The sequence below is a fragment of the Sapajus apella genome, unplaced genomic scaffold (assembly GCF_009761245.1).
Source record: "Sapajus apella isolate SASKATOON/1434 unplaced genomic scaffold, GSC_monkey_1.0 scaffold729, whole genome shotgun sequence".
Classification (NCBI taxonomy): Eukaryota; Metazoa; Chordata; class Mammalia; order Primates; family Cebidae; genus Sapajus; species Sapajus apella.
This window is the reverse complement of record NW_022437655.1, coordinates 7186-30702: the sequence shown is the minus strand read 5'-3', so window position 1 is coordinate 30702 and position 23517 is coordinate 7186. Positions and strand designations below refer to the sequence as shown.

Here is a 23517-nt window from a genome sequence, read left to right as displayed (position 1 = left end):
GGAAGGGAGGCCTGGGCCCCGGGGGTGTGCGGGAAGGGAGGTTTGGGCTTCCTTGAAAGGTCAAGGGAAAGCTTGACCTTTCCGTGCTCAGCCTGCAGCTCTGTGCCTGTGACCTTTGCTGGTTTGTTCCTTGTCTCCTTAATGGCGGTGCTGCTGTGCCTTTCATTTAAATCATGTGTGAAAAGTGCTTGTTAGGCTGTCTGGTGATGAGCATTTCATGTACAGTGAAGTTAATTTTATGGTTTAGGCCCCCATTTCAAAAAATATCCCAGTATTTAAGAGAAATTCTCTTTTGCTCATATCGTTGTTAAAATAAATGTTGAAATGCAAGAATTTCTAGACAGGTATATAGTGATTTTAAATAAAATGTGCGTAAGGCCAAGAATTTTCCCTTTGCTGTGTTTCTCCCCTACTCCCTTCCTTTTTGTTTTCAATGCAGCATCACCAACACATTTGAGGCCTTCACATTAAGTCTTCTGTCTTCACTCTTGATTTCTGGACCCAATTCTCCCTTTTACAAAGCCTTGATTGAATCTGGCCTTGGCACAGACTTTTCTCCGGATGTTGGGTGAGTTTATGATTAGATTAAATTAGTAGTTCTCATTGGTTGGGGGCAGTTTTGCTCCTCCACCTCCACACCCTGTCCCCGCCTGGCACTTGACAATGTCTGGAACATACATTTTTGGGTTTTGGATTGTTACAGTTGGAGGATGGGGGACCAGGAAACTGCTGAGTGTCTCATGGTGCATAGAATGGCCACCACAGCAGAGAGCTCTGGATAAGATCTACATCCCATGCCAGCCATTTATGTCCCTTAAGCAGGCATTTGTCCAAAAGAAGACACCCCTTTATGTCCCTTAAGCAGGCATTTGTCCAAAAGACACCCAGCACAGAGACAGCTTCTCCAGGGCCTCAGAATGCCATACTGTTCTCACTTAAAGGTCGTGCTATTAAGTATTAGAAACTTTAAAAATTTTATAAAACTCAGTCGTTCTCAGTTTTAAGATGTATTTTGCCATAACTCATAAGTTTAAATTTTATTTTTTGAAAAAGATATAAAACGACACGAATGTACACGGAACCAATTACTCGAGAACATTGCTTTAATGCACTTTTTGGTGGAGTCTTGGAGTTGAAAGCTCTGTGTTCTGATCTTTAAATGAAGCGTATTACGAGGGCATGATGGATGTGCCCGGATTCTAGTGCATCATTTCTGGTTTTGTCTTCTAGGTACAATGGCTACACGAGGGAGGCCTACTTCAGCGTCGGCCTCCAGGGGATTGCAGAGGAAGACATTGAGACTGTCAGAAGCCTAGTAGACAGAACGATTGATGAAGTCATTGAGTGTGTCTTGTTTGTAACAATCTGCTTTCGTTCCTCATTCCTGCCTGCTTTTTGGGAGGAGCTGAGCCTGATCCATTGTTTTGGCCTTCCGCCTCTGTCATATAGCATGCATTTGTTCATATTTAGTTGTTTAAATATTATCTCTGCTACCATCTGTTTCTAAAACTTTTATTTCTTTGCAACATCTTAGGTTTTTGTTTTGTTTTGAGACAGGGTCTCACTCTGTCCCGTAGGCTGGTGTGCAGTGACGTGATCTTGGCTCACTAATTTCCTCGCCTGCGAGCTTCAGGCGATCCTCCCACCTTAGCCTCCTAACTGGGACTAGGGGTGTACACCACCACACCCAGCTGACTTTTGTATTTTCAGTAGATAAGGGGTTTCTCTATGTTGCTCAGGCTGGTCTTAAACTCCTAGGTTCAAGTAGTCCTCCTGCCTTGGCCTCCCAAAGTTCTGGGATTATAGGCATGAGCTATTGTGTCTGACCCATCTTTGTTCTTTATTGTATTCTTTAGGAAAGGATTTGAAGATGAACGAATTGAAGCTTCACTTCATAAAATTGAAATACAGATGAAACATCAGTCTACCAGCTTTGGACTGACTCTGACATCAGTAAGTCATTTCTCAACCACTTTGCTTTTGTTTTTTGGCTTTGCTAATCTTGATTAGGACTGAAAATATAGATGGATACTGATAACGCTTTATTTGAACCTTGAAAGTTATACTTTTTTGATCGAATATAAACTTTTATAATAGACTTTTTGTCTTGTTACTAGCTTAATTGGCTTTTTGATATTTTTATGTGAAATAGATTACTTTAAATGGGTTAGGATTTATGATAACTGGTACTCTGTTATTTCCTAAAAATAATTTCAACCAGGGCTTTTTATTTTATTAGAATAAAATGGGGATAAAAGAAGTTATTTTTGTTTCTCCAACCAAAGAATTACATGACTTCTGTTATAAACAATCAAGTCTTGGCAACTTTTGGAGGTCGTACCATGTTTTTGGTACCAGCTGCGTTGTGGATGTGGAATTCTTCCTTTCAGTACGTAGCTTCTTGCTGGAACCACGATGGGGACCCTGTGGAGCTCTTGAAGTTGGGAAATCAGTTGGCTAAATTCAGACAGTGCCTGCAGGAAAATCCAAAATTTTTAGAAGAAAAAGTAAAACAGTATTTTAAGGTAAGAAAATTGGAGAGTTCATTTCTTTAATTTTGAAGTTAAATTTTATACTAATGAAAGGAATTTTAAGAATGTAATCTATACATTTAAGTAATTTCTGTTAATGGGTGACTTAATTTCTAATTAAAAATTTAATTGCTGCTGGGCACTGTGGCTCATGACATAGCACTTTGTAATCCCAGCACTTTGGGAGGCCAAGGTGGGCGGATCACCTGAGGTCGGGAGTTCGAGACCAGCCTGACCAACATGGAGATAGCCCGTCTTTACTAAAATACAAATTAGCTAGGTGTGGTAGCACATGCCTGTAATCCCAGCTACTCGGGAGGCTGAGGCAGGACTTGAACCCGGAAGACAGAGGTTGCAATGAGCCGAGATCATGCCATTGCACTCTAGCCTGGGCAATAAGAGTGACACTCCATCTCAAAAATCATAATAATAAATGCTTACATTAACTTAAAAAATTATTTTCCAGATTTTAGTGTAAGTTAGTACTTTTTTTTAGATGAACGTACATGTGTATTTTTTTTTTTTTTTTTTTTTTTTTTTTTTTTTGAGACGGAGTTTCACTCTTGTTACCCAGGCTGGAGTGCAATGGCGCGATCTCGGCTCACCGCAACCTCCTCCGCCTCCCGGGTTCAGGCATTTCTCCTACCTCAGCCTCCTGAGTAGCTGGGATTACAGGCACGTGCCACCATGCCCAGCTAATTTTTTGTATTTTTTTAGTTGAGACGGGGTTTCACCATGTTGACCAGGATGGTCTCGATCTCTTGACCTCGCGATCCACCCGCCTCGGCCTCCCAAAGTGCTGGGATTACAGGCTTGAGCCACCGCGCCCGGCCCATGTGTATTTTTAATACGTGAATATATGCATGTTTGTGTGTGGGTATGAATAAAACATCTGCGTATATTCTCTTATTAGTAAAAGAATGTAAAGTACGAGGACAGTCACTCAATTGTAACAAATATTCTGGTTTTCATGAGTGAATTCTTTTGAGGCTTATGTTTGTTTTCTCAGATATTTAGGCAGTTGTGCTTGGATGCATATTCCTCGCTTTGTACTCATTAAGGTGGTAGAACTTTGGTGAGAGAGACTGTTGTCTGCTTTGAAGGGAACTCTCCAGTGGGTTCCATTGTTTTAGACAAGAGACGTGATTCAGTAACTTGACCTGCAGTTTCTCGCAGCTGCTGTGATTTGACATAAACTTCCTGATGTCTTCTAGTCCTCTCACCTCTGTTTGTAGTGTTTCATATGGGAGCATTTTGTGCATGTGTAATTTTTTAATTGTTGAAATAGGGGAAGTGCATGAAAACACCTAACATTTATTTTTATATTACATCAACATCTATTTTGTTCTAATAATTTATAAAGTATTGAATGGGAAATGTAGTTCTAGCCTTTTAGAAGTTCATAGTAGAATGAACACTAGACAAAAAAATAAATTAGAATTCTATATTATTTTCAATTTCGACTAAAATCCAAGATCTGTGGTACTTAAAAGTGCAAACCTTTTTACAACTAAAGTGTCATGAAAATGTTTAGTATTGATATGGTTAAGACCTAATGACCATAATAATTAAAATAACCCTAATAGAGTAACAGCATATGTGAATCCTGTACCTACCACTTAGGCAGGTGTGGTGGGAAGCACTAACGGCTGCGTACCTTCATCAGCAAATCAGCTTTAGCGGTATGTTCTACGATTGCGGTTTTTAAAGTGGTAGGCAGAACTCCAGGACCAAGAGCATACCAGCAGAGGCTCGCTCAGCGTGAGGTTCCTGTAAGACCTGGTTTTCACTTGGCTTCTGTTGTCCCTGTGATTGCTGCAGAATAATCAGCATAAGCTGACTTTATCAATGAGGCCGGATGACAAGTATCGCGAGAAGCAAGCTCAGCTGGAGGCCACGAAGCTCAAGCAGAAGGTTGAGGCCCTGTCCCCCAGAGACAGGCAGCAGGTCCACGAGAAAGGTCAGAGGCTTCCTTCTGAGCCGTGCAGCTCCCTAACCTGCACTTGGGCCTGGTGGACTTGCTAGTGAGTTAATAGTTGGAGGCAAGTATTATTTCAACCAGTAGATGTCCACTGGGCACTGACAGAGCTCACATTCAATGCAGTGGGTTCAGATAGTCTCAGAAAATCGTCCTTATAGTTCAGTAGGAAAGGCAAGAATAACTGAAAAGAAATAGCTTGAAAAGACGTATTTATTTTACATATTTTGTAAATACTTTTTATTTATCAGGTGCTGTGTGTTGGAAGAGGCCTGTCCGTGGTGTAGAGGGCGTGGCCTGTGTGCAGTGTGGACAGTGAGAGCTGTGTGTTGGTAGAGGCCTGTCCCTGGTATAGAAGCTGTGGCCTGTAGGCCGGGCGCGGTGGCTCAAGCCTGTAATCCCAGCACTGTGGGAGGCCGAGGCGGGTGGATCACGAGGTCAAGAGATCGAGACCATCCTGGTCAACATGGTGAAACCCCGTCTCTACTAAAAATACAAAAAATTAGCTGGGCATGGTGGCGCGTGCCTGTAATCCCAGCCACTCAGGAGGCTGGGGCAGGAGAATTGCCTGAACCCGGGAGGCGGAGGTTGCGGTGAGCTGAGATCGCGCCATTGCACTCCAGCCTGGGTAACGAGCGAAACTCCGTCTCAAAAAAAAAAAAGGCGTGGCCTGTGTGCAGTGCGGACAGTGAGAGCTGTGTGTTGGGAGAGGCCTGTCCCTGGTGTAGAAGGCATGGCCTGTGTGCAGTGTGGACAGTGAGAGCTGTATGTTGGAAGAGGCCTGTCTCAGGCACAGAGCGTGTGTGCCAGCCACGAAGCAGCAGCAGGATTCTGTGGGACAGGCGTGGGGCACATGGGGATGGTGTGCCCACTCGGAATGTGGAGCGGTGGGCATGGAGGGAGCACAGCATGTATGGGGGAGACAGGCCGCCCAGAGGCCCTGGGGAGGGCCTGAGTGGAGGATGGGGAGTATGCTGGTGCTTCATGTATTGAGATAGGAGAACTGCCATTAGCAGTGTAACAACAGCCTCATTCAGGATAGTTTTGAAGAAAAATTGAGAAATTGAATAGCAAAAACTTCTGAGAGGCAATTGGAAACCTAAGCACAACGTGACGACCTCGGCCGGGGTGGTTGGAGTGAAGAGAAAAGTGAGAGTGGGGTTGGCGGCAGCTGGGGGAGTGGCCGGGCAGAGCTAAGGCAGGCAGGACGCCGCAGGAGAGCAGGGGCCACGTGGATCTCAGAGGTAGTTCTGCCCTTGGGAAGAAACATTTGCAAAAGTGGTGTCTGATAAGGGACTATATTTAGAATATATGAAAAACAAACAATTCAGTAATGAGAACACACAACCCAGTTAAAACATGGGCAAAAGATTTTGACAGATACCACCTAAGAGATCCTAATGGCAAATAGGCACATAAATCATTACATGGAAAATAATCTCATTACTTAGGGAAATATATCATAATTCTTAGAAAAATGCAGATTTAAACTACGGTGATAGATCGTTTACACCTACTAGAATGACTAGCATTTAAAAAAATATTGCCAGCACCAAATATTGTCAATCCTGAGAGGCAGGGGATCCCTCACATGCTGCCAAAGGAACCAAATTGGTGTGGCCACCTAGGAAACAGCGTCACAGTTCTCTCAGTGCCCACCAACACGCATGAGCCCAGAAGCCCTGCTCCCAACGCTCCTTCCACAGTGCCGGGCAACGCGCTGGACCCAGGAAGCCCTACTCCTGACATTCCTTCACGAGAAATGAAAACGTGTCCGCACAAAACTTGAAACAACTCAGATTTCCATCAACATGTGCGTCCTTAGAAAGAAACGCCACTTGCTGCAAAGGAACACAGCAGTGATGCACACTTGGTGCTGGTGCCTCTTGAAAGCTTTCCGCAAAGGGAAGTGAGCCAGGCGCAAGATGACATACTGACTACGGGAAGCCTTGGACGTGGCCAGGCCTCAGGGACAGAGACTTGAGAAGTTGCTGAGGCCTGGAGTCGGGATGTGGTTGACTGTGGAGTGTGGGAGAGTTTGGGGGGTGCCACACAGGCTCGGCACTCTGATGTGGTAGCTTCATAACTTGCCACGTTTGTCAGAACTCACTGAATTACAGGTTTACAATTGTGAATATTAATGCTTGTAGGTTACGTATTAATAACGCCTTTTAAAAATATATGCAACACATACACACATGCACTTTTCCTGCCAAAAAAGCTCGTTGGATTGGGGTTCTGTGAGAAATTGTCAGGCTTGTCAGGAGGTAAGAGTGGACGTTAGGTAGAAGATAAGTGATTCCATTTTGATCTTGCCAATTTTGAAGTGACATAATGCAGTAAAAGAAAAATTAATGTCAATTTGTAACCTGTTCTTTGCATTTGAATTCTTGTTTAGAGACAACTATTTTAAGCTCTGTTGTTTTTTTTTTTTAACCTTAAAGTCTTTTTCCCCCTTATTGAACTCTGTTTTGTGATAATTGACAAGCTCCAATCTTCCCACTATTAATTGAAGTTGTTTGTGAGCACACGTGATAAATCCATGAATAGGCAGCAGATTGTACGTTTCCTAAATTACTTCCTATTCATGGCCTGGCCTCAGAGGTGAGCTTTAAGAAAACCCAGCATATTACAGTCCAGCCCAGTAGGTGAGTGAGCAGTGCTCATACTGCAGATTTTCCCTTTGCACATTCACGCCAGAGGTCCTTTAAAGGAGGACACAGTGCTGGTGCATTTAATGGTTATTTCAGGTTAGTAAGTCTTAAAGTGTGCATGGCAGTGTTAGGATTCCGAATTAAAAGCCAGTCAGTAGAGGACAGCAGTGCAGGAAAGGTGAATGGGAAACTGTGTACTTCAGTGTGTGTCTTAAGCCCTGTGAAGGGGTGAAGCCTCCGCCATCAGGGAGTGTGTGATGTGCTGCAAGGAAAAAGAGGACGTGTCGGAGGCTTTTCCCACCGACCGTGAGTGCGTTCAGAGAAGGAGCACTGGGGCGTCAGGGTAGCTGCAGCGTCTTTTAGCGCAGGTGGGCCCAAGGACCCCGGGGGAAGCCAGGTCACAGAAGAGGGAGGAGGGAGCTTTGTGGCCTAGCCATAGATTAGAAAACCTCCAAGCGGAAACTCAGGATGTTAGATGGTGAACAGGAGGGGGAAGGCCTGCAAAGCCCAGAAAGTCTGAGCTCTGTGCTGTCGGGAGCAGGGGTGGTGATGGCAGTTGCAGCTCCAGAGGTGGGCGGAAGAGCTGGAGCCTGCGGTGGGGCACCTGTGGAGCACAACACCGCTGAGTTGCTCACTGTGCCCCAAGGCTCGTTCTCTAAGTGCTCAGCACGCCCTCAGGGAACTTCAGAAAGTGGCAGTGGAACATGGGGGAGTCAGCCCAGCAGACACCAGGAGTGTTCTCTGTGGGACTGTGAGTTAAAGCAGGAACTCAGCACAGCCCTCCCTGCGAGTCGTGGAATAATGCATTTGTGTATCTGCTTGGCACGGTGTTGCACTGGGAAGCCATTCTACTGACGGCCATCAGGGCTGAGACCACGCCTGGGTCTTGTGGCTCCTCCTCGTAGGCTGTGGCTAAGTGGCATCCCCCGTGAAGGAGCTGCCTCCCTCATTGATGAATGGGCTGTCAGGCCCAGGAAGTGTCTTTCTAAGCACCCCTGTAATTTGTGTGATGTATGCGATCCTATAAGTCTTTTGTTGAAATTCGTGAAAATGAAACAATAGAAAACAAGTATGGGGCCAGGTGCCGTGGCTCATGCCCGAAATCCCAGCACTTTGAGAGCCGAGGTGGGAGGATCACTTGAGTCCAGGAGTTCGAGAGTAGCCTTGGCAACATGGCAAAACCTCATCTCTAAAAAAAAAAAAAAAAACACCAAAAAATAAAACCATAAATTAGCCAAGTAAGGTGGTGTGCCCTGTGGTCCCAGCCGTTCATTCAGGAGTCTGAGGCGGGAGGATCACTTGAGCCCGGGAGGCAGAGTCTGCATTGAGCCGAGATGATGCCACTGCACTCCAGCCTGGGTGACAGAGCCAGACCCGGTCTCAAAACAAAAAGGAAATAAGTATAAAGATCACTAAATTTCAGTCCATCAAGAAATGGTTTGAAAACTCTAAAAACAAGTTGAATCTATTTAATGTAAACTCTGGAGAGGGGTACAGGGGAAGCAGCTTGAGCAAACCACCGCTCCCTGATGGAATTGTTCCGCAGTAGAAGAATGCGAGTTCGGGAGAGGGCTACCCGCCAAGCAGGTTATTAGTGCCTCTCAGATTGGTCAGCCTGGAAATAGGAGGTGCTTTGCAAACCACAGTGCTCACTTACTCCCCACACTTGGCATGGACGGCTCATTCTGGATGTAAAATAACGCAGAGAGGGGATAAACTGCATCAGCCCTTTTCATTATGGTCCTGAATATTCCTTTTTCTTGTTTCTTTTTTAGGTTTAGAATTACGGACGCGGCAAAGCAAACCTCAAGATGCCTCTTGCCTGCCAGCGTTGAAAGTTTCGGATATCGAGCCCACCATACCTGCCACGGAGCTGGACGTGGTCCTGACAGGTCCTTGGGAACACTGCTTTTCATGGGGGCTGGGGTTCCTTTGTGGAGTGAAATGTCACTCCTCACAGCAGCAGTAGAGTCACATCTTGGAGGTGCTCCCTGCTCACTCATAGTCTTGGCCTCAGCATGTCTTATACCTAGTTTCTAATTCTCAGTGGCCATAGACTCCGTCACTCAGTAAGAGCCTATGTGTGTGTTTCTGAGAGTGGGTTTGATAGGGCGCTCTGATTTGCTGCTTCTAGAATCATGAGGATTTGGGTTATGCTGTGACTGTATTAAGTGCAGTTTTAAAAATAGAGGCATCCTCAGAGCCCCTTGTCCCAACTGTTCACCCTGCCGTCCACATAGAGAGGAAGTCGGGGGGCAAGAGCGCCTCGAGAGAGTGGGCGTGGAGCTGAAAGGGATTCGGAGGCCAGGTGCACCCCCTGCCTCGTTTTGGCATTTCTTGCTGTGGTGCGTTTCATTCATGGTAATTTTTGCCCCGTGTCTGTCACTGCTTTTGAGTTCTCAGGGCACCTCCTTTCTCTGGCTCCTGGCTTGTAGCAGGAGAGGCATCTATAGGGTAACCTTACCTGGGACGGTGTTGATGCTGAGCTTGCCAGTGGGTGTGGCCAGGTGTTACTGAGCTGAGGGGAGCATGGCTGTCACTTGCATCTCAAAGATGGGGATGAGATTTCACCCTGGGCATTCCTGTGTCCTGTGAAGCGTCTCCAACCCATTTTTATCTTCCGGCGGCACTCACCGTGCTTCTGTCTGATTTCTTTTTGCGTGTGTGTGCACTTGTGAGAATCGAGGCAAACATCCCTCTGATCTATTAACCCCTGCAGTTTTTATGTCCTGAGTCTCATTAAGTGTTCACTAAAACAATGAGTGACAGTAAATGAGACATCCGTTCATGCCTTGGTGTCTCTGCTGGTCTGGGGCGCTCTGCTAGGTAGGAACATACAAAGCTGAATGCTCAGCCCTTCCCTCAAGAGGTCAGGAGGAGTGGGGGGTGGGGGCACCAGGAGCCTTGTTTGGAGCCCTCGGGTGGCAGGGCCTGTTGGGGAAGATGAGCAGTGCTGAGGACGGGTGTGATGTGGGCCCAGGGGCCATCGGGGGGACCTGGTTGGAGTTCTCTGTGGTTGTTGGGGAGAGGTTGGGTAAGGAAGGTGGGGTGGAGAGAGGCGGGCGCACCTGCTGGAACTCACAGTTATGAGACCAGCAGGCCGTGGCTCTGTCCTTCCTTTCCCATTCCTCGGAGAGCGCAGGTTGCTCTACTATTGAAGACAATTCCGGATGTAATCATGAAAATGCAACAGGGAAATTTATATAAACTCTAAGTCTTGAATTTCCATTCTTGAAAAGCAGTAGCATTGTTTTTTAAATATTAAATATGGTTAAAATTATACTGGCAGCAGTAAACATTAAATCCTTTTTGTTTTCCTAGCTGGAGATATCCCTGTTCAGTACTGCTCTCAGCCCACCAATGGCGTGGTGTATTTCCGGGCCTTCTGCAGCCTGAACACCCTCCCCGAGGAGCTGAGGCCCTACGTGCCCCTCTTCTGCAGCGTCCTCACCAAGTACGAGTTGCAGCATGCCCTTGTGTCTTACTAATATCTGCTTTGTGTGCATATCTCTATTGTTGTAATGCATCAGTAGGAATTACCTTCAGTGAGTCACTACTTAACAGTGTTAATGTGTAAGTAAAGTGTACAGTATGCTGGTTTAGAATTTGTTTTTATGAAAGTAACATTTTCTTACTATAGTACATTGAAATATTTATGAATCCCCGGCATAATATAAGGAGATGCTTATAGATCTCTGTCTCAGCATACTAATCTGTTACGCTTTGGCAAGGAATGATTGTTTAATCTGAAAGTTTGGGTAGTTCAGTGTGCAGTGTGGCCCGAGGCTGCCTTGGGGACAGATGGATGTCCTGCTGTCTGCGTTGCTCTTCCGAGCTGACTGCATTGCTGGCGTCCTCCCAAGGTGGTGTGTGCACAGATCTGGAAACACACACCCGAGTGCACACATCACCACTTGTCCTTTTGCCCTGCCCTGCCAACTTGAGGGTTGCAGGACAAGCAGTAGACAGGGCTGTGGGCGTCCGTTCCTATCCAGGAAAATCAGGTGACAGGGAACCCTACAGCCAGCTTCGGGGGCCGTTGCCCAACCTGGCGAGCATCCGGCGTCTTCGCTTCGTGACAGTGAAGTTGTCCTCATGCTGCAGAAAGCTACCTGGCTGTGATGCCTTCTGCACCCTGGTTGAGGATCTGCTCAGATGGAAAGTGTCTTCAGGGTTTTGAAAGGCCCCCGGCTTTCTTTTTAAATAGAGGGCCACTGCTCATCCTTTCGCAGCACCTTAGAAAACACTTACAGTTGTTCCTTGACTAAGTTAATGACTTCTGGCATTAGCAGTATCACTAGAAGCATGAGTGCTGAGATGAAGATGCTTTTCTTAAAAACTTAGTGTGTAGTCTTTGGACTCCCCTGCTAGGCTACCAGACATTTGAGAGAAGGAAGTTTGTATCACAGGGAGTGGGCGAAGAGAGTAGGGGGTATTCATGAAACATTTACTTAGACGATCACGCCTGGAAATGCATATTTTAGAATGCTGTTTTGAGTGCAGAAACAGGCCTCCCAAAGTGTCTTGTGCCCCTGGACACTGACTTCTTAGGCATGAGAAGCTGGTGTCTCCCTGGGAGAGAGCACGTGAACTCCTGAGGGCAAAGGCCAGAGTGTGTTCCTGCTTTATGACCTTCGAAGTGTAAAGAGGTTGGGAGAGCTGTAGTTATTGAATTAATGTAAGCAACTTGTATTTAAAGATTCACAGTTTTAAAAATGATTCTGTCAAGATTTCCTTGTAATCGGCGCGATGCGTCTCTCCTCTGTCAGGCTGGGCTGCGGCCTTCTTGACTACCGGGAGCAGGCTCAGCAGATCGAACTGAAGACTGGAGGGATGAGTGCTGCTCCCCACGTGCTCCCCGACGACTCACACATGGACACCTACGAGCAGGTAGCCTGTCACTGTCAGATGACGGCTGTGGTGAAGTTTTTCTCCAGTGGCTTTCTGTTACTGTGCAGTTCGCCCCTAATTCCATTCCTCCGCTGTGTTTTCTGTGTTTCAGGGTGTGCTTTTCTCCTCTCTCTGCCTGGATCGAAACTTGCCAGACATGATGCATCTATGGAGTGAAATATTTAACAAGTAACTGCATTTGAAGAGTTGTCCATTCTTGGGCTGTTCCAGACATCTTCGTTTGAAATACTTTAAAGTAGACAATTTTACTTGTATTGGTTGTTGACTTCCAAGTGGTTTTACTTGTTATTCATATGGACTTAGAAAATTTCTTTGGTTGGTGAAATAGTCTGAAAACTTATTCTTAATAAATTGTCCATGATATTGAAGGGGCATGATGAACGGGTCTCCAGGAATATATTCTTTGCCTTTTTTCATAGCCCGTGCTTTGAAGAAGAAGAGCACTTCAAAGTGCTGGTGAAGATGACCGCCCAGGAGCTTGCCAATGGAATTCCCGACTCTGGACACCTGTACGCATCCATCAGGGCTGGCAGGACCCTCACGCCCGCAGGGGACCTGCGGGAGGCCTTCAGTGGGATGGATCAGGTGGGAAGCCTGGAAGGAACCTGTGCGACTCTGGTTTAGCCACATGTTCCAGAGTTGCTGATTTCTTTGGGAATACATTAATGTCTCAAATGCTAACTTTCTAACTGACCAAATATAGGGAAAAATTGGTTGGTTGGGGTTTTTTTGTTTGTTTGTTTGTTTGTTTGTTTGTTTGTTTTTTTTTTTTTTTTTTGAGACGGAGTTTCGCTCTTGTTACCCAGGCTGGAGTGCAATGGCGCGCGATCTTGGCTCACCACAACCTCCGCCTCCTGGGTTCAGGCAATTCTCCTGCCTCAGCCTCCTGAGTAGCTGGGATTACAGGCACACGCCACCATGCCCAGCTGAATTTTTGTATTTTTAGTAGAGACGGGGTTTCACCATGTTGACCAGGATGGTCTCGATCTCTTGACCTCATGATCCACCCACCTCGGCCTCCCAAAGTGCTGGGATTACAGGCTTGAGCCACCGCGCCCGGCCTGGTTGGTTGGTTTTAACTCATCTTCCTCTTCATACCACTCCTGCACCCCTGTTCCAGCCCTCAAGCCACACACTCACACACATAACCCCTGCTCAAACAGGGTTCTGATGTCATGGGTGCGTGGCTCACACTGAGTGGTCTTTCGTGGCCTCTGGCTGAGTGAGCTTCCTCTGTTTCAGGTACGACTGATGAAGAGGATTGCAGAAATGACAGACATCAAACCCATCCTGAGGAAGCTCCCTCGTATTAAGAAGCACCTATTAAATGGTGATAATATGAGGTACGTTTGTGATTGTTTTTAAATAATTAAGTGTAGTTCTTAGGTATTTTTCACTTATTATAGGAACTTCAAGATAGAGTACTTGGTAGAGGTATAGGTTATAAAATTTATTGTAGAAGTCAAGTGCTCTAGTAAACTAAGAAAAAAATATTTTAAGCTTATTAAAAGTTGGAGATAGGAAAGAACATAGGGTAGTTGTGTTCTAGAACTGCAAATAGATTGAGGGCAAATACTTAGTTATATTGCTTCCACAGCAAATGGTTGGTAAACGGCAGATCTGTGAAGGTAGGCTTGCTCAGGACCAGAGCACAAGTGCAGTTTCTTCTAAAGTCACGTGATGCTCCGAGGATATGCCCTCAGGTTTGTAAGCGTGATTGAAGTTGAAGCATGATGAACTGTTTACTTTCAGCATCTTATTGTCAGTAACATTGAGGTATTCGTCAGTACTTGAGAACATGTCCTTCTTTAGAGAGTCCTGGTGCCTTTCCCGAGTCATGTTTTGAGAATCCCTGGCAGATTGTACAGGGCGGTCTGTGGGTGGCCAGAGCTGGGGCCTGGTGGTTGGGGTCGCTGGGCGCTGGGCTCAGGTAGGCCTGGCTTCCAGTGCATGGCCAGCACTCACCTCGCACCCAGGCGGTCCTGGGCAGCTGACCCACCTGAGCCTTCTGCTTCCTCCTCCATAAAACTTTCCTTTGCAGGTTTATTGTGAGGAATAAAAGGAAAAGTATCTACAAGGTAGCATACGTACCTGGGATATAGTTAGTATTGATATAATGGTACCTGCTGTTACTTTAGAATACATTTAGGATTTACAGCCAGAAGGAAACAATACACACTTTGTCATATACTGTGGAGTTCAGGTAGATTTTATATGATAGTATCTGCAATTCTGCAGAATTTGGAAAAGTTCTATTTTCATGTAACTTTGAAAGCATGGTAATTTTTTGCGTTTTATGGTTTTCTGCTTTAAAAACCAGTTCAGATTTTCAAATTGATGACTGTTGGACAGTAATTTTAAAAGTTGTCAGTGTTTCGATAGTGTAATTCTGAAGGCATAGTTAGCAGATCTTAATCTCTGTATTTTCTTTGCTCTTTGGAAGAAGATGACTTTAGAGGCTCAGGCTGTCTGTGTCTGGACAGTTTTATTAGCTGACACACTGAACTATGTGGAAATTTCTTGGTAACTCGAAGCACTGCAAAGCAGGAAGGTGGCTGTGTTATTTCTACATTTGGCTACTGTTTCTTTTAACATCTTTGAAAGTATTTTTTATTTTTTATTTTTTATTTTTTTTTATTTATTTTTTTTTTTTGAGACGGAGTTTCGCTCTTGTTACCCAGGCTGGAGTGCAATGGCGCGATCTCGGCTCACCGCAACCTCCGCCTCCCGGGTTCAGGCAATTCTCCTGCCCCAGCCTCCTGAGCCACTGGGATTACAGGCACGCGTCACCATGCCCAGCTAATTTTTTGTAGTTTTAGTAGAGACGGGGTTTCACCATGTTGACCAGGATGGTCTCGATCTCTTGACCTCGTGATCCACCCGCCTCGGCCTCCCACAGTGCTGGGATTACAGGCTTGAGCCACCGCGCCCGGCCCTGAAAGTATTTTTTATAAAAAACATTTTTATTTTTGAATTATTTATACAAAATGTGATGAATTACTAAAACTATTTTTTCTAATGATGGTTTTATGTACATATAACTTTCAAACAGGTGTTCAGTGAATGCGACTCCTCAGCAGATGGCTCAGACAGAAAAAGTGGTAGAAAACTTCCTTAGAAGCATTGGTCGAAGTAAGAAGGAACGGAGGCCTGTGCGTCCACACGTGGTCGAGGTATGCACTGATGGTGGCACTGGCGCCTGGTGCGTGCCTGGCAGGGGCAGCTCTCGGGTTTTACGTGTATTAACTCAGGTCTCAGAACAGTCCAGCATGTGGTTGTTCATCTCTCTCATTACGCACGTAAGAGACTGAGGTTCAGGAGGATTAAGTGTCTAGTCCAGTGTTGGCCCAGTTGAGTTCAGACCCTGCGGTGTAGCCTTAGGTTCTGGACTCACTCTGTGCCTTGCAGCAAGTAGTCTGACAGGAAGAAAGACTTCAGTTGGGTTACTCTGGCATAGGAACGGCCCAAAACCGTGGCCTGAAGAAGGCTGCTTCACTGCTATTTCTTTAACTCATGAATCCATGAATTTGTCTGTAGAACAGTTATGTCGGTGATAACTAATTTAATAAATCTGATTAATTTACAAAGGGTTGTAATCTAGTTCACGGATGTCAGTGGGGGAGGCTGACGGTGTAGATTTTGCAGAGGATGTTTCTGACGCCTTCTCCATTGGTGTCTGTGTCCCTGGTTCTTTTCTGGGCGTGGTCTCCCTGCCCCTTTACATGTCCTCTTGATTTGACAGATTTTTAACTAGAAAGTGCAGAAGGAGGAAAGAAGCTTAAAGTATTTTCTTTGCACCGTATAACAAGGCCACCTTTTCCTTGACCATCTGAAAATTCATTTTAAAATTTTCTTCATTTATTTCATTATTCTCTTTATTTCTTTCTTTAGTTTTTAATTTTTTGAGACAGGGCCTCACTCTCACCCAGGCTGGAGTGCAGCGGTGCCATTATAGCTAGCTGCAGCCTAGCCATGGTGACCTCCCGGGCTCAAGTGATCCTCCAGCCTCGGCCTCCCAAGTAGCTGGGGCCACAGGCATGCACCGCCATGACTGGCTAATTTTTAAATGTTTTTGTTGAGATGGGGGCTCCCTGCGTTGCCCAGGCTGGTCTCAAACCCCTGGACTCAAGCAGTCCTTCTACCTCATTGACAGGAGCCGCTGTGCGCAGCCTATTTTTATTTTCTATCTTTTTAAAAAATTTTCCATATAGTAACCCATGAATGATAAATTTTTCTCCTTTATAGCATTTATTATTTAAAATACTGAAATCCACCCTAACACTTGTTATTAGCTCTGTGAATTCTGTAAACTCTGTTCCTTCTTACCTGTTTCAGGTGAGTTTTGGATTTTTCATTTTTCTTGGGAACTTGATTTTCAGAAACCTGCGCCTAGCAGCTCTGATGGAGATGCCCACGCTCGCAACGGCTCCCAGATCATTAGGAAGCTGGTCATGGTAAGAACCACAGCCCAGCTGGCTTCCCAGTGGTCGGGTGCATCCCTCCACGGCTGTGTCTGCCGCTGATGGTGATCGTCCCTCCGTTTGCCTGTCTGTGGGGCCGGCATGTCCCTAGAGTTGTGAGTTCAGTGCGTCCTTTGTCATTGCCACCCTGAGTTTTTCTCTTTGATTGTGCTGAGCGAAGGCCCTGGTGTGGGCGTGTCCTCCCTGTGCCGAGGAGGTGAGGGCCCTGGGGCGGGTGTGTCCTCCTGTGCCGAGGAGGTGAGGGCCCTGGTGCGGGTGCGTCCTCCTGTGCTGAGGAGGTGAGGGCCCTGGTGCGGGTGCGTCCTCCTGTGCTGAGGAGGTGAGGGCTGCTGCTCTGGGTGGTCTCCTCCTGGGCAGCTCACCCTGCTTTGAACATAGCTCCTGAGCTGAGTCTACACCAGTGGAGCAGCCTGACAGTTCTTTTCCCCTCCCTCAGCGTGGTGCTGATGCAGTTTGATTCAGTTCCTTGTGGAGCAGAGTGATTTAACACATTCCCAGAGCATCAGCTGTGATAGAAACGGTGTGGAGGGAAATGTTTTTAATTGAACAGTAAAGCATCATGTCAGAATTGGAGGACTTGATGTTTTGCAGTGAGAAATTGTGTGAAGTGACATAACTGCAGTGTCTTGCTCTTGTGTCCCAGTGCTGTGGGCGGTGCCTGGCAGCACAGCCTCTGACTATACCTTGTCCCTCAGGAACCCACCTTCAAGCCCTGGCAGATGAAGACCCACTTCCTGATGCCCTTCCCAGTGAACTACGTGGGCGAATGCATCCGAACTGTCCCCTACACGGACCCAGATCATGCCAGGTAGGAGGGTGGAGGTCGGGCCCTCCCAGGCCTGAGCCTTATGGAAGCAGCTTGTCAAGCCTGTTGGAGTTCGCAGGGTGTGTTTTAGTGGGAAGTCCACGCCAACTTCGAGTGTTGGGCCGGGGGCTGCATGTCTCTGAGCGCTCCTCCTTAAACAGCAGAGTCTTCGTGAGCAAAGGCCCAGCTTTAGAGCCAGTCACCTTTATAAACAGTTTCTATTCTTGAGGATTCCTATAAACAAAACAGGCATCTGTGACCCTAAACACAGACTCCTTTCAAAATGCCCCATGTACTCACCTCATCTCTAGGTAAAAACTGAGTGAATTTAGGCTGATTTCTGATCCACATGGCAGATTAAGCCTTCATGAAGACAGATGCATGGAACGAGAGCAAAGGCAGGTTAAGACAGGAAGCCACGGAGGAAAGAGTGGGAGGCAACTGTGGGGGCTGCCAGAGAACCTCATGATCATGACTGTGGGTGGGTGGGTGTGCCTGGCATGGGCCACGGAGGGACAGGGCAGTGGGGAGAGACCAGGGGTGCTGCAGAGCGCTGCAGCTGGCGGGGCTGGAGGCCAGCTCACAGTTGCTCTAAGGAGTACACCTCCCCCGTCTCCCCACCAAGTCAGAAGCTCAGGGAAGGAGGCCCTTGGTTGAAGGGCTGAAGCCACAGCTGAGTGTCAGGGTCAGGTCTGCTCTCAAAGTGGCATGAAGTGAGCGAATTTGTAGCCCACAGACTGGCCCCTCCAGGCCCTTCTGAACTGTGGCTGCCCCGTGTCTGTGTTCATCCCATCTGGGGAAACTGACTAGACCGGGAAGACAGACTCACAGACGTGCACCTTTGGGGACCCGTCAATTGGGTGTGTGAGTGTGACACAGATATGTGCAAGCATCTTATATCCCGGAAATTCACTTCCTATGTCTTTGTCCCAGGCAGCTACCCCCATGAGGGCCTAAACCAAAGAGGGAGCCTGGTAGAGGGGGAAGGCAGGCTAGGCCTGTGCAGCCTGTCCTGACTGGAGAAGGAGCTGGGCCTTCAGGGTACATGTGTGTCACAGGAGGGGTGGAGGAGCCAGGCAGGAAGAAACGTGGGGCTGCAGTGGGGGCCCAGAAAGAGAAGAGCTCTCAGATCTGTAGAAAAGATGATAGTGGCTCAGCTGTTTTGTCCGTTTATTTCCATATTTGCAAAAGGTAGATATCTGTCTGCTGTGCCAGCAGAATAGTGATGCCTGTTCGCGCCGTCCAATAGGAAGATGTAGACCGAAAACATGGAAACTGTGAAGAGGCTAATAGATGTTTTTCTCCTGGTTTCTGGTATTTTGTAGTCTTTCAACAATGAGCATGTGGTTTTAATGTAATATACAAGTAATAGAAGCTTCTCAAGAGTATCATATGGACAGATGAAATGCCAGTCCCTGTTGGTGCGTCAGGGCTCCCTCCCCCAGGGTCTGGCTCCAGCCTCGCTGTTCTCAGCTGATGGTGCCCCAGCCACCCAAGTGGTGTCGGGTTTCTCCTGGTGGACCCACGCTAGATGGTTGTGACTTCTACCACAGCCGCTGGGAACACGCCCACTCCTTCCTCCATTTCCCACCTGGCCTATTTGACCCCCTTCATCTGCTTTGGGAAAAGGTGTAGTAGAAGCAGGGACCTGGGGCTGATCTTGCCATGGGCATCTTTGGGGAGCCTGTGTCTACTGCAGATGGTACCATCATTGACTTCCCTGCAGTGGCAGGCATGGCTCTGCCTTCTGTCGAAGGTGGATGCATTCTGGAGTCATCTAGAGTGTGATACTACCATTCACAGTGGAAGGCAAAGGAAATCAGCTTCGTTCCTAGAAATGTGCTTTAGTGGAGTGTGTGTGTTTTCTTAAGGGATTCCTACAAAACTCTGACTTAACTTTCCTTTTTTTCCGTATTCTAATGTGAGGCATTTAAATAAACGTTCATTTGCACATTTGCCTTTACAGTAGAAATAACTGCTTTCTACTTGATCAGATTTTAAAATGACATGTATACATTGGAACAAGTGAAGCAGTGTGATGCTGGAAGTGTTGATTTCCTCCCCACCACCTCTCACTTCAACCCTGTAATCTAAGCCAACTCTTTGAAAATTGTTCTTCCTTGTGGTTTTTAGTGTTGGTAATTAAAAAAAAATCTCTTGCCTGTAATCCCAGCACTTTCAAGGCAGAAAGATTGCTTGACGCCAGGAGTTTGAGACCAGACTGGGCAACAAAACTAGACCCTGCCTCTACAAAATACGTAAAAATAGCCAGGCTTGGTGGCATACACCTGTAGTCCCAGCTACTCAGGAGGCTGGGGAGGGGGGAGGGATCCCTTGAGCCCAGGAGTTCAAGGCTACAGTGAGCTGTGACTGCACCAGTGCACTCCAGCCTGGAGACAGCGAGACCCCCATCTTGTAAAAAACAAGACCAAAATATGGGACCATAATTTATATGGCATTACTTTACAGATTGAGTTTATTTTCATTTTCACTTATTCCAATAATTATTTCACTGCATATGCTTTTTTATCAGACATGTTTTTAACTTACATTTTCTAATCATTCATTTCAGTCTTAAAATCCTTGCATGTTTGATGACTGCTAAGTTTCTGCATACAGAAATTCGAGAAAAAGGTGGTGCTTATGCTGGAGGTGCAAAACTCAGCCACAATGGGATTTTCACCTTTTACTCTTACAGGTGAGGTTTTCTCTGTTCCACATACTTGGATGCACACATCGGTTTATCTGTAGTCTTCTACTTGGGATTATCTATCATTTTCTTCTACTGCATTGAACCTTAGAAAAAGAAAAGTTCCGTTTGTTTCCTTTCGCTCGTTGAGCACTTAGCCACACGCAGCAATGTCCTTCTGGTACAAGGATTAGGGCTAGCAGCCTAAACAGGAAGCATTCTCCTTGAGCAAACTGGGCATGCTGTAACCAGCATATTTCGGCAAAACTCAGTAGTGCCTCCATCCATGGTTTTGCTTTCCACACTTTCGTGCCCACAGTTACCCTCAGTCTGGACATGTTAGATGGAAAATTCCAGACATAAATACTTCCTCAGTTTTAAATGGCACACCATTCTTCGAAGCAGTGGGATGAAATCTCACACTGTCTACACTACCTGCCTGTGGGTCATCAGTAGCCGTATAGGTCAGATACATTGTCAGGTAAGAGCTTATGTTCAAAAAACCCTTGTTTTAGTTAATAGTAGCTCATCACCATACCTTTTATTACATTATAACTGTTGAATTTTGTTAATACCTTGCTGTACTTAATTTGTAAATTTTAACAAAGATATAGAAAAAAATAAAAACCATAGTGTCCATAGGACTCAGCACTGTCTCAGGAGGATGCAGCCCTGCCCTCCAGGTATTGGAACAGGCCCTAGTTGTTGGGGCTGCGATATAGCGTCAGAGCGTTCTTATTTCAGTTTTAGGTGCCTAATGTGGATGCTGTTCTGTTAGCTTCATAAACATAACACCGTTACTCTAAAACAATAAATTCCTGATTTTCTGTGACTCTCCTGCCCAAGAGAAGGTGTATTCTAACACTATAAGAAGCTAGGCAGCCTTGGTGGCAAGTGTCTGTGGTTCTAGCCACAGGAGGCTAAGGCAGGAGGATCACTTGAGCCCAGGGAGATTGAAGCTACAGTGAGCCAAGATGTACCACTGCATGCCAGGCTGGGCGACAGAGTGAGACCCTGGCTCCTGGATGCATAGGTAGATGAGGCAGGCAGACATGCAGGCAGATAGGCAGCCATTGCCACTCTAAGGAGCTCTCCCTCTTGCCGTGTTGCCGTGCTGGAAGCCACACTTCTAGACAAGAATGGGGAAGTAGCACACAGCCCCTCTGCAGCTCTGAATCAGGGTGGAGGGAGGGTGGGACTCTTAACGCTTACACAGACGGAAGTCTGGATTGGCCCCTCAGGCTGATTCCTGGACTATCCTGGGTATTTCTTAAGGGAGAGTAAAGGACAACCTTAGCTTAATTTTTCCACTTGAGTCTTCTGTAATTTCTTTGTAATCCCAACCTGCCCCCACCCTGGACTCTCCACTTTCCTCTCCTGATGAGGTCACAGGGGTGTATTTAAATAATCTGGGGAGAATGTTCTGCAGATGGACCTCGTCTAAGTAGAGGGAGAATGTGTTGAATGACTTATGTGATCGGATTTAAATTTCCATTGAGAGTAATTAAGCGATTTGTCAGTGGGCTGTTTGGACTGTAATGTGTAACATAGAGCTGTTCACACAGATGTTCAACTGTTGACAGATGGTTGTGATTAACTTGTCCTCTGGTAAAGTGCTTGACTGTTTATTTCTCTGGGTTTCCTAGGGACCCAAATACAATGGAGACACTCCAGTCTTTTGGGAAGGCTGTTGACTGGGCTAAGTCGGGAAAATTCACACAGCAAGACATCGACGAAGCCAAACTTTCTGTCTTCTCGACCGTAGATGCTCCTGTCGCTCCTTCTGACAAAGGTATTCTGGGTGTAACAGCGAGAATCTCAGCCCACAGCCTCACAGATGGCATTGCCGTTTTCGGAGTCCCCACATGCATGGGCAGGCGCAACAGCTTCTGCCATCCGTGTCCCTGCTTGTGATGATTTCCATGTCTATCACCCTAAACGTGGGGCTTGAAACACTCTTCCCAACATCCAGGCAAGAAAAGTGTCTCCAGTCATTTCAGTTTTACTGAGCTGAGGCCCAGTGGGGCCAACCCACGCCAGGGTCCTGGCTCATTAGCGTAGAAGGGGTACATGGGCATGGCCACGTTACTCTGTAGAGCCACTTCTGCTGACAGCATCATCAGCCTCATGTGGCCCTGACTTCGTCCATGCTGCAGAAGCAGGCGTTGGTAGGGTCAGCGTGGCTTGTGGGAGCTGGAGGTGGGGGTGTGATCTCTGGTCTGTTAGATATGTCCCCGTGGTTGAAATACGTTCACATGAAGTAACAGTGAGATGTCCACGTCTCCTCCAGGACCCGAGTGCACAGCCCACAGCGCATGGGCGGCAGCGTCATGGTGCCTGTGCTTTGTCTTCTAGGAATGGACTACTTCCTGTCCGGCCTCTCAGATGATATGAAGCAGGCCCACAGGGAGCAGCTCTTTGCCGTCAGCCGTGACAAGCTCCTGGCCGTGAGCGACAGGTGAGTGGGGAGCAGGAGAGACGGCGCCTGGGATTTGAGGCCTGCGCGCGCCCTTTCACACGCTGACCACGCCTTCCTCTCAGGTACCTTGGCACGGGAAAGAGCACACATGGCCTGGCCATACTTGGACCAGAGAATGCAAAAATCGCCAAGGACCCATCCTGGATCATCAGTTGAGCAGCCGTGGAGCTTCTGACGGCGCAGGAGCTCAGGTGTGCTACACACACAGGCGTTGAGAAAAGGAGCCTCTGAGCCGAACTGGAAAAGGCAGAAATGTTACTGCTTTTTCCAAGGATATGATGTCATTCTTAAAATTTTGCCAAAGCCATTGACTGGCAGGTCAGATAAAAACTTTATCTATCTTGATAATCATGCATGAAACAGCAAAGATGTGCCATGTAGAACTTTAGCTTTGTGGTGACAGAAAGACTGACTTTTGCCTGATTAACCCTAGAATATTTATTTAGGAATCTAAAAATAAAGGGCAACTCTGACTTACGGTGCTTGAATCATTATTTTAAGTAGCATTTAGGGCCTTTATTAAATGTAGGAGTAAAGTGAAAAGCTGCACAAGGCTGTCCCACCTGCCTGTGCTGATTTATGGACCGCAGCCACACCGAGGACCTCAGGAGCGTCCCCTAACAGACGGGCGTGCAGCGGGGCGGCCGGATGGAAACCATCCTGAAGAGCAGGGGAGTTGGGGTAAGTGCTCGCCCTGTCTTCTCAGACACGGAAAGGTAAGCCTCTGCGCCAGCTCTTCCTTGGGTTCTGATTTCCCCAACAGTGTGTTTTTGGCATCTACTCCACATAGCTGTCATCTATTGCAGACTAGATCTAGGAGGCAGAAACGCTGTAACGCTGTCCCTACAGGAGGGGGGCTGTCCCCCCCAACAGCTGTGTCTACTCTGGCAAGAGTTAGAGTTCCAACCCAGGTTCCAGTGACGACCGTGGCGTGGCCTGGAGAAGCTGGCTATCAGATTTTTAAACCACCACCCTCCCTCGGTGGTTTT

At 46.8% G+C, this 23517-nt stretch overlaps 1 protein-coding gene and 1 long non-coding RNA gene across 2 annotated transcripts; one reads left to right on the top strand and one right to left on the bottom strand.

Moving 5' to 3' along the window:
• Positions 1-323: 323 nt before the first annotated feature.
• Positions 324-23006, top strand: LOC116546265 (presequence protease, mitochondrial). Its single transcript, XM_032272579.1, has 18 exons — positions 324-568; positions 1231-1344; positions 1857-1953; positions 2391-2525; positions 4353-4491; positions 8939-9055; positions 10485-10617; positions 11933-12053; positions 12166-12242; positions 12494-12659; positions 13317-13417; positions 15127-15247; positions 16454-16528; positions 17251-17363; positions 19933-20058; positions 21696-21841; positions 22405-22507; positions 22591-23006. The coding sequence occupies exons 3-18, from the start codon at positions 1912-1914 to the stop codon at positions 22682-22684; spliced, it is 1809 nt and encodes a 602-aa protein (XP_032128470.1). The 5' UTR covers positions 324-568; positions 1231-1344; positions 1857-1911; the 3' UTR covers positions 22685-23006.
• Positions 5171-21898, bottom strand: LOC116546267. Its single transcript, XR_004266649.1, has 3 exons — positions 21885-21898; positions 8041-8048; positions 5171-5294 (listed from the first exon to the last, which is right to left on the bottom strand). It is a non-coding gene; the product is annotated as an uncharacterized LOC116546267 (long non-coding RNA).
• Positions 23007-23517: the final 511 nt, after the last annotated feature.

Excerpts from the sequence above, each read along its gene's own strand:
- LOC116546265 (XM_032272579.1), top strand. The coding sequence starts at position 1,912 with ATGAAACATCAGTCTACCAGCTTTGGACTGACTCTGACATCA. Across the intron at positions 15,248-16,453 it reads TGCGTCCACACGTGGTCGAG|AAACCTGCGCCTAGCAGCTC; the intron begins GTATGCACTGAT and ends CTTGATTTTCAG. Across the intron at positions 16,529-17,250 it reads TCATTAGGAAGCTGGTCATG|GAACCCACCTTCAAGCCCTG; the intron begins GTAAGAACCACA and ends CTTGTCCCTCAG.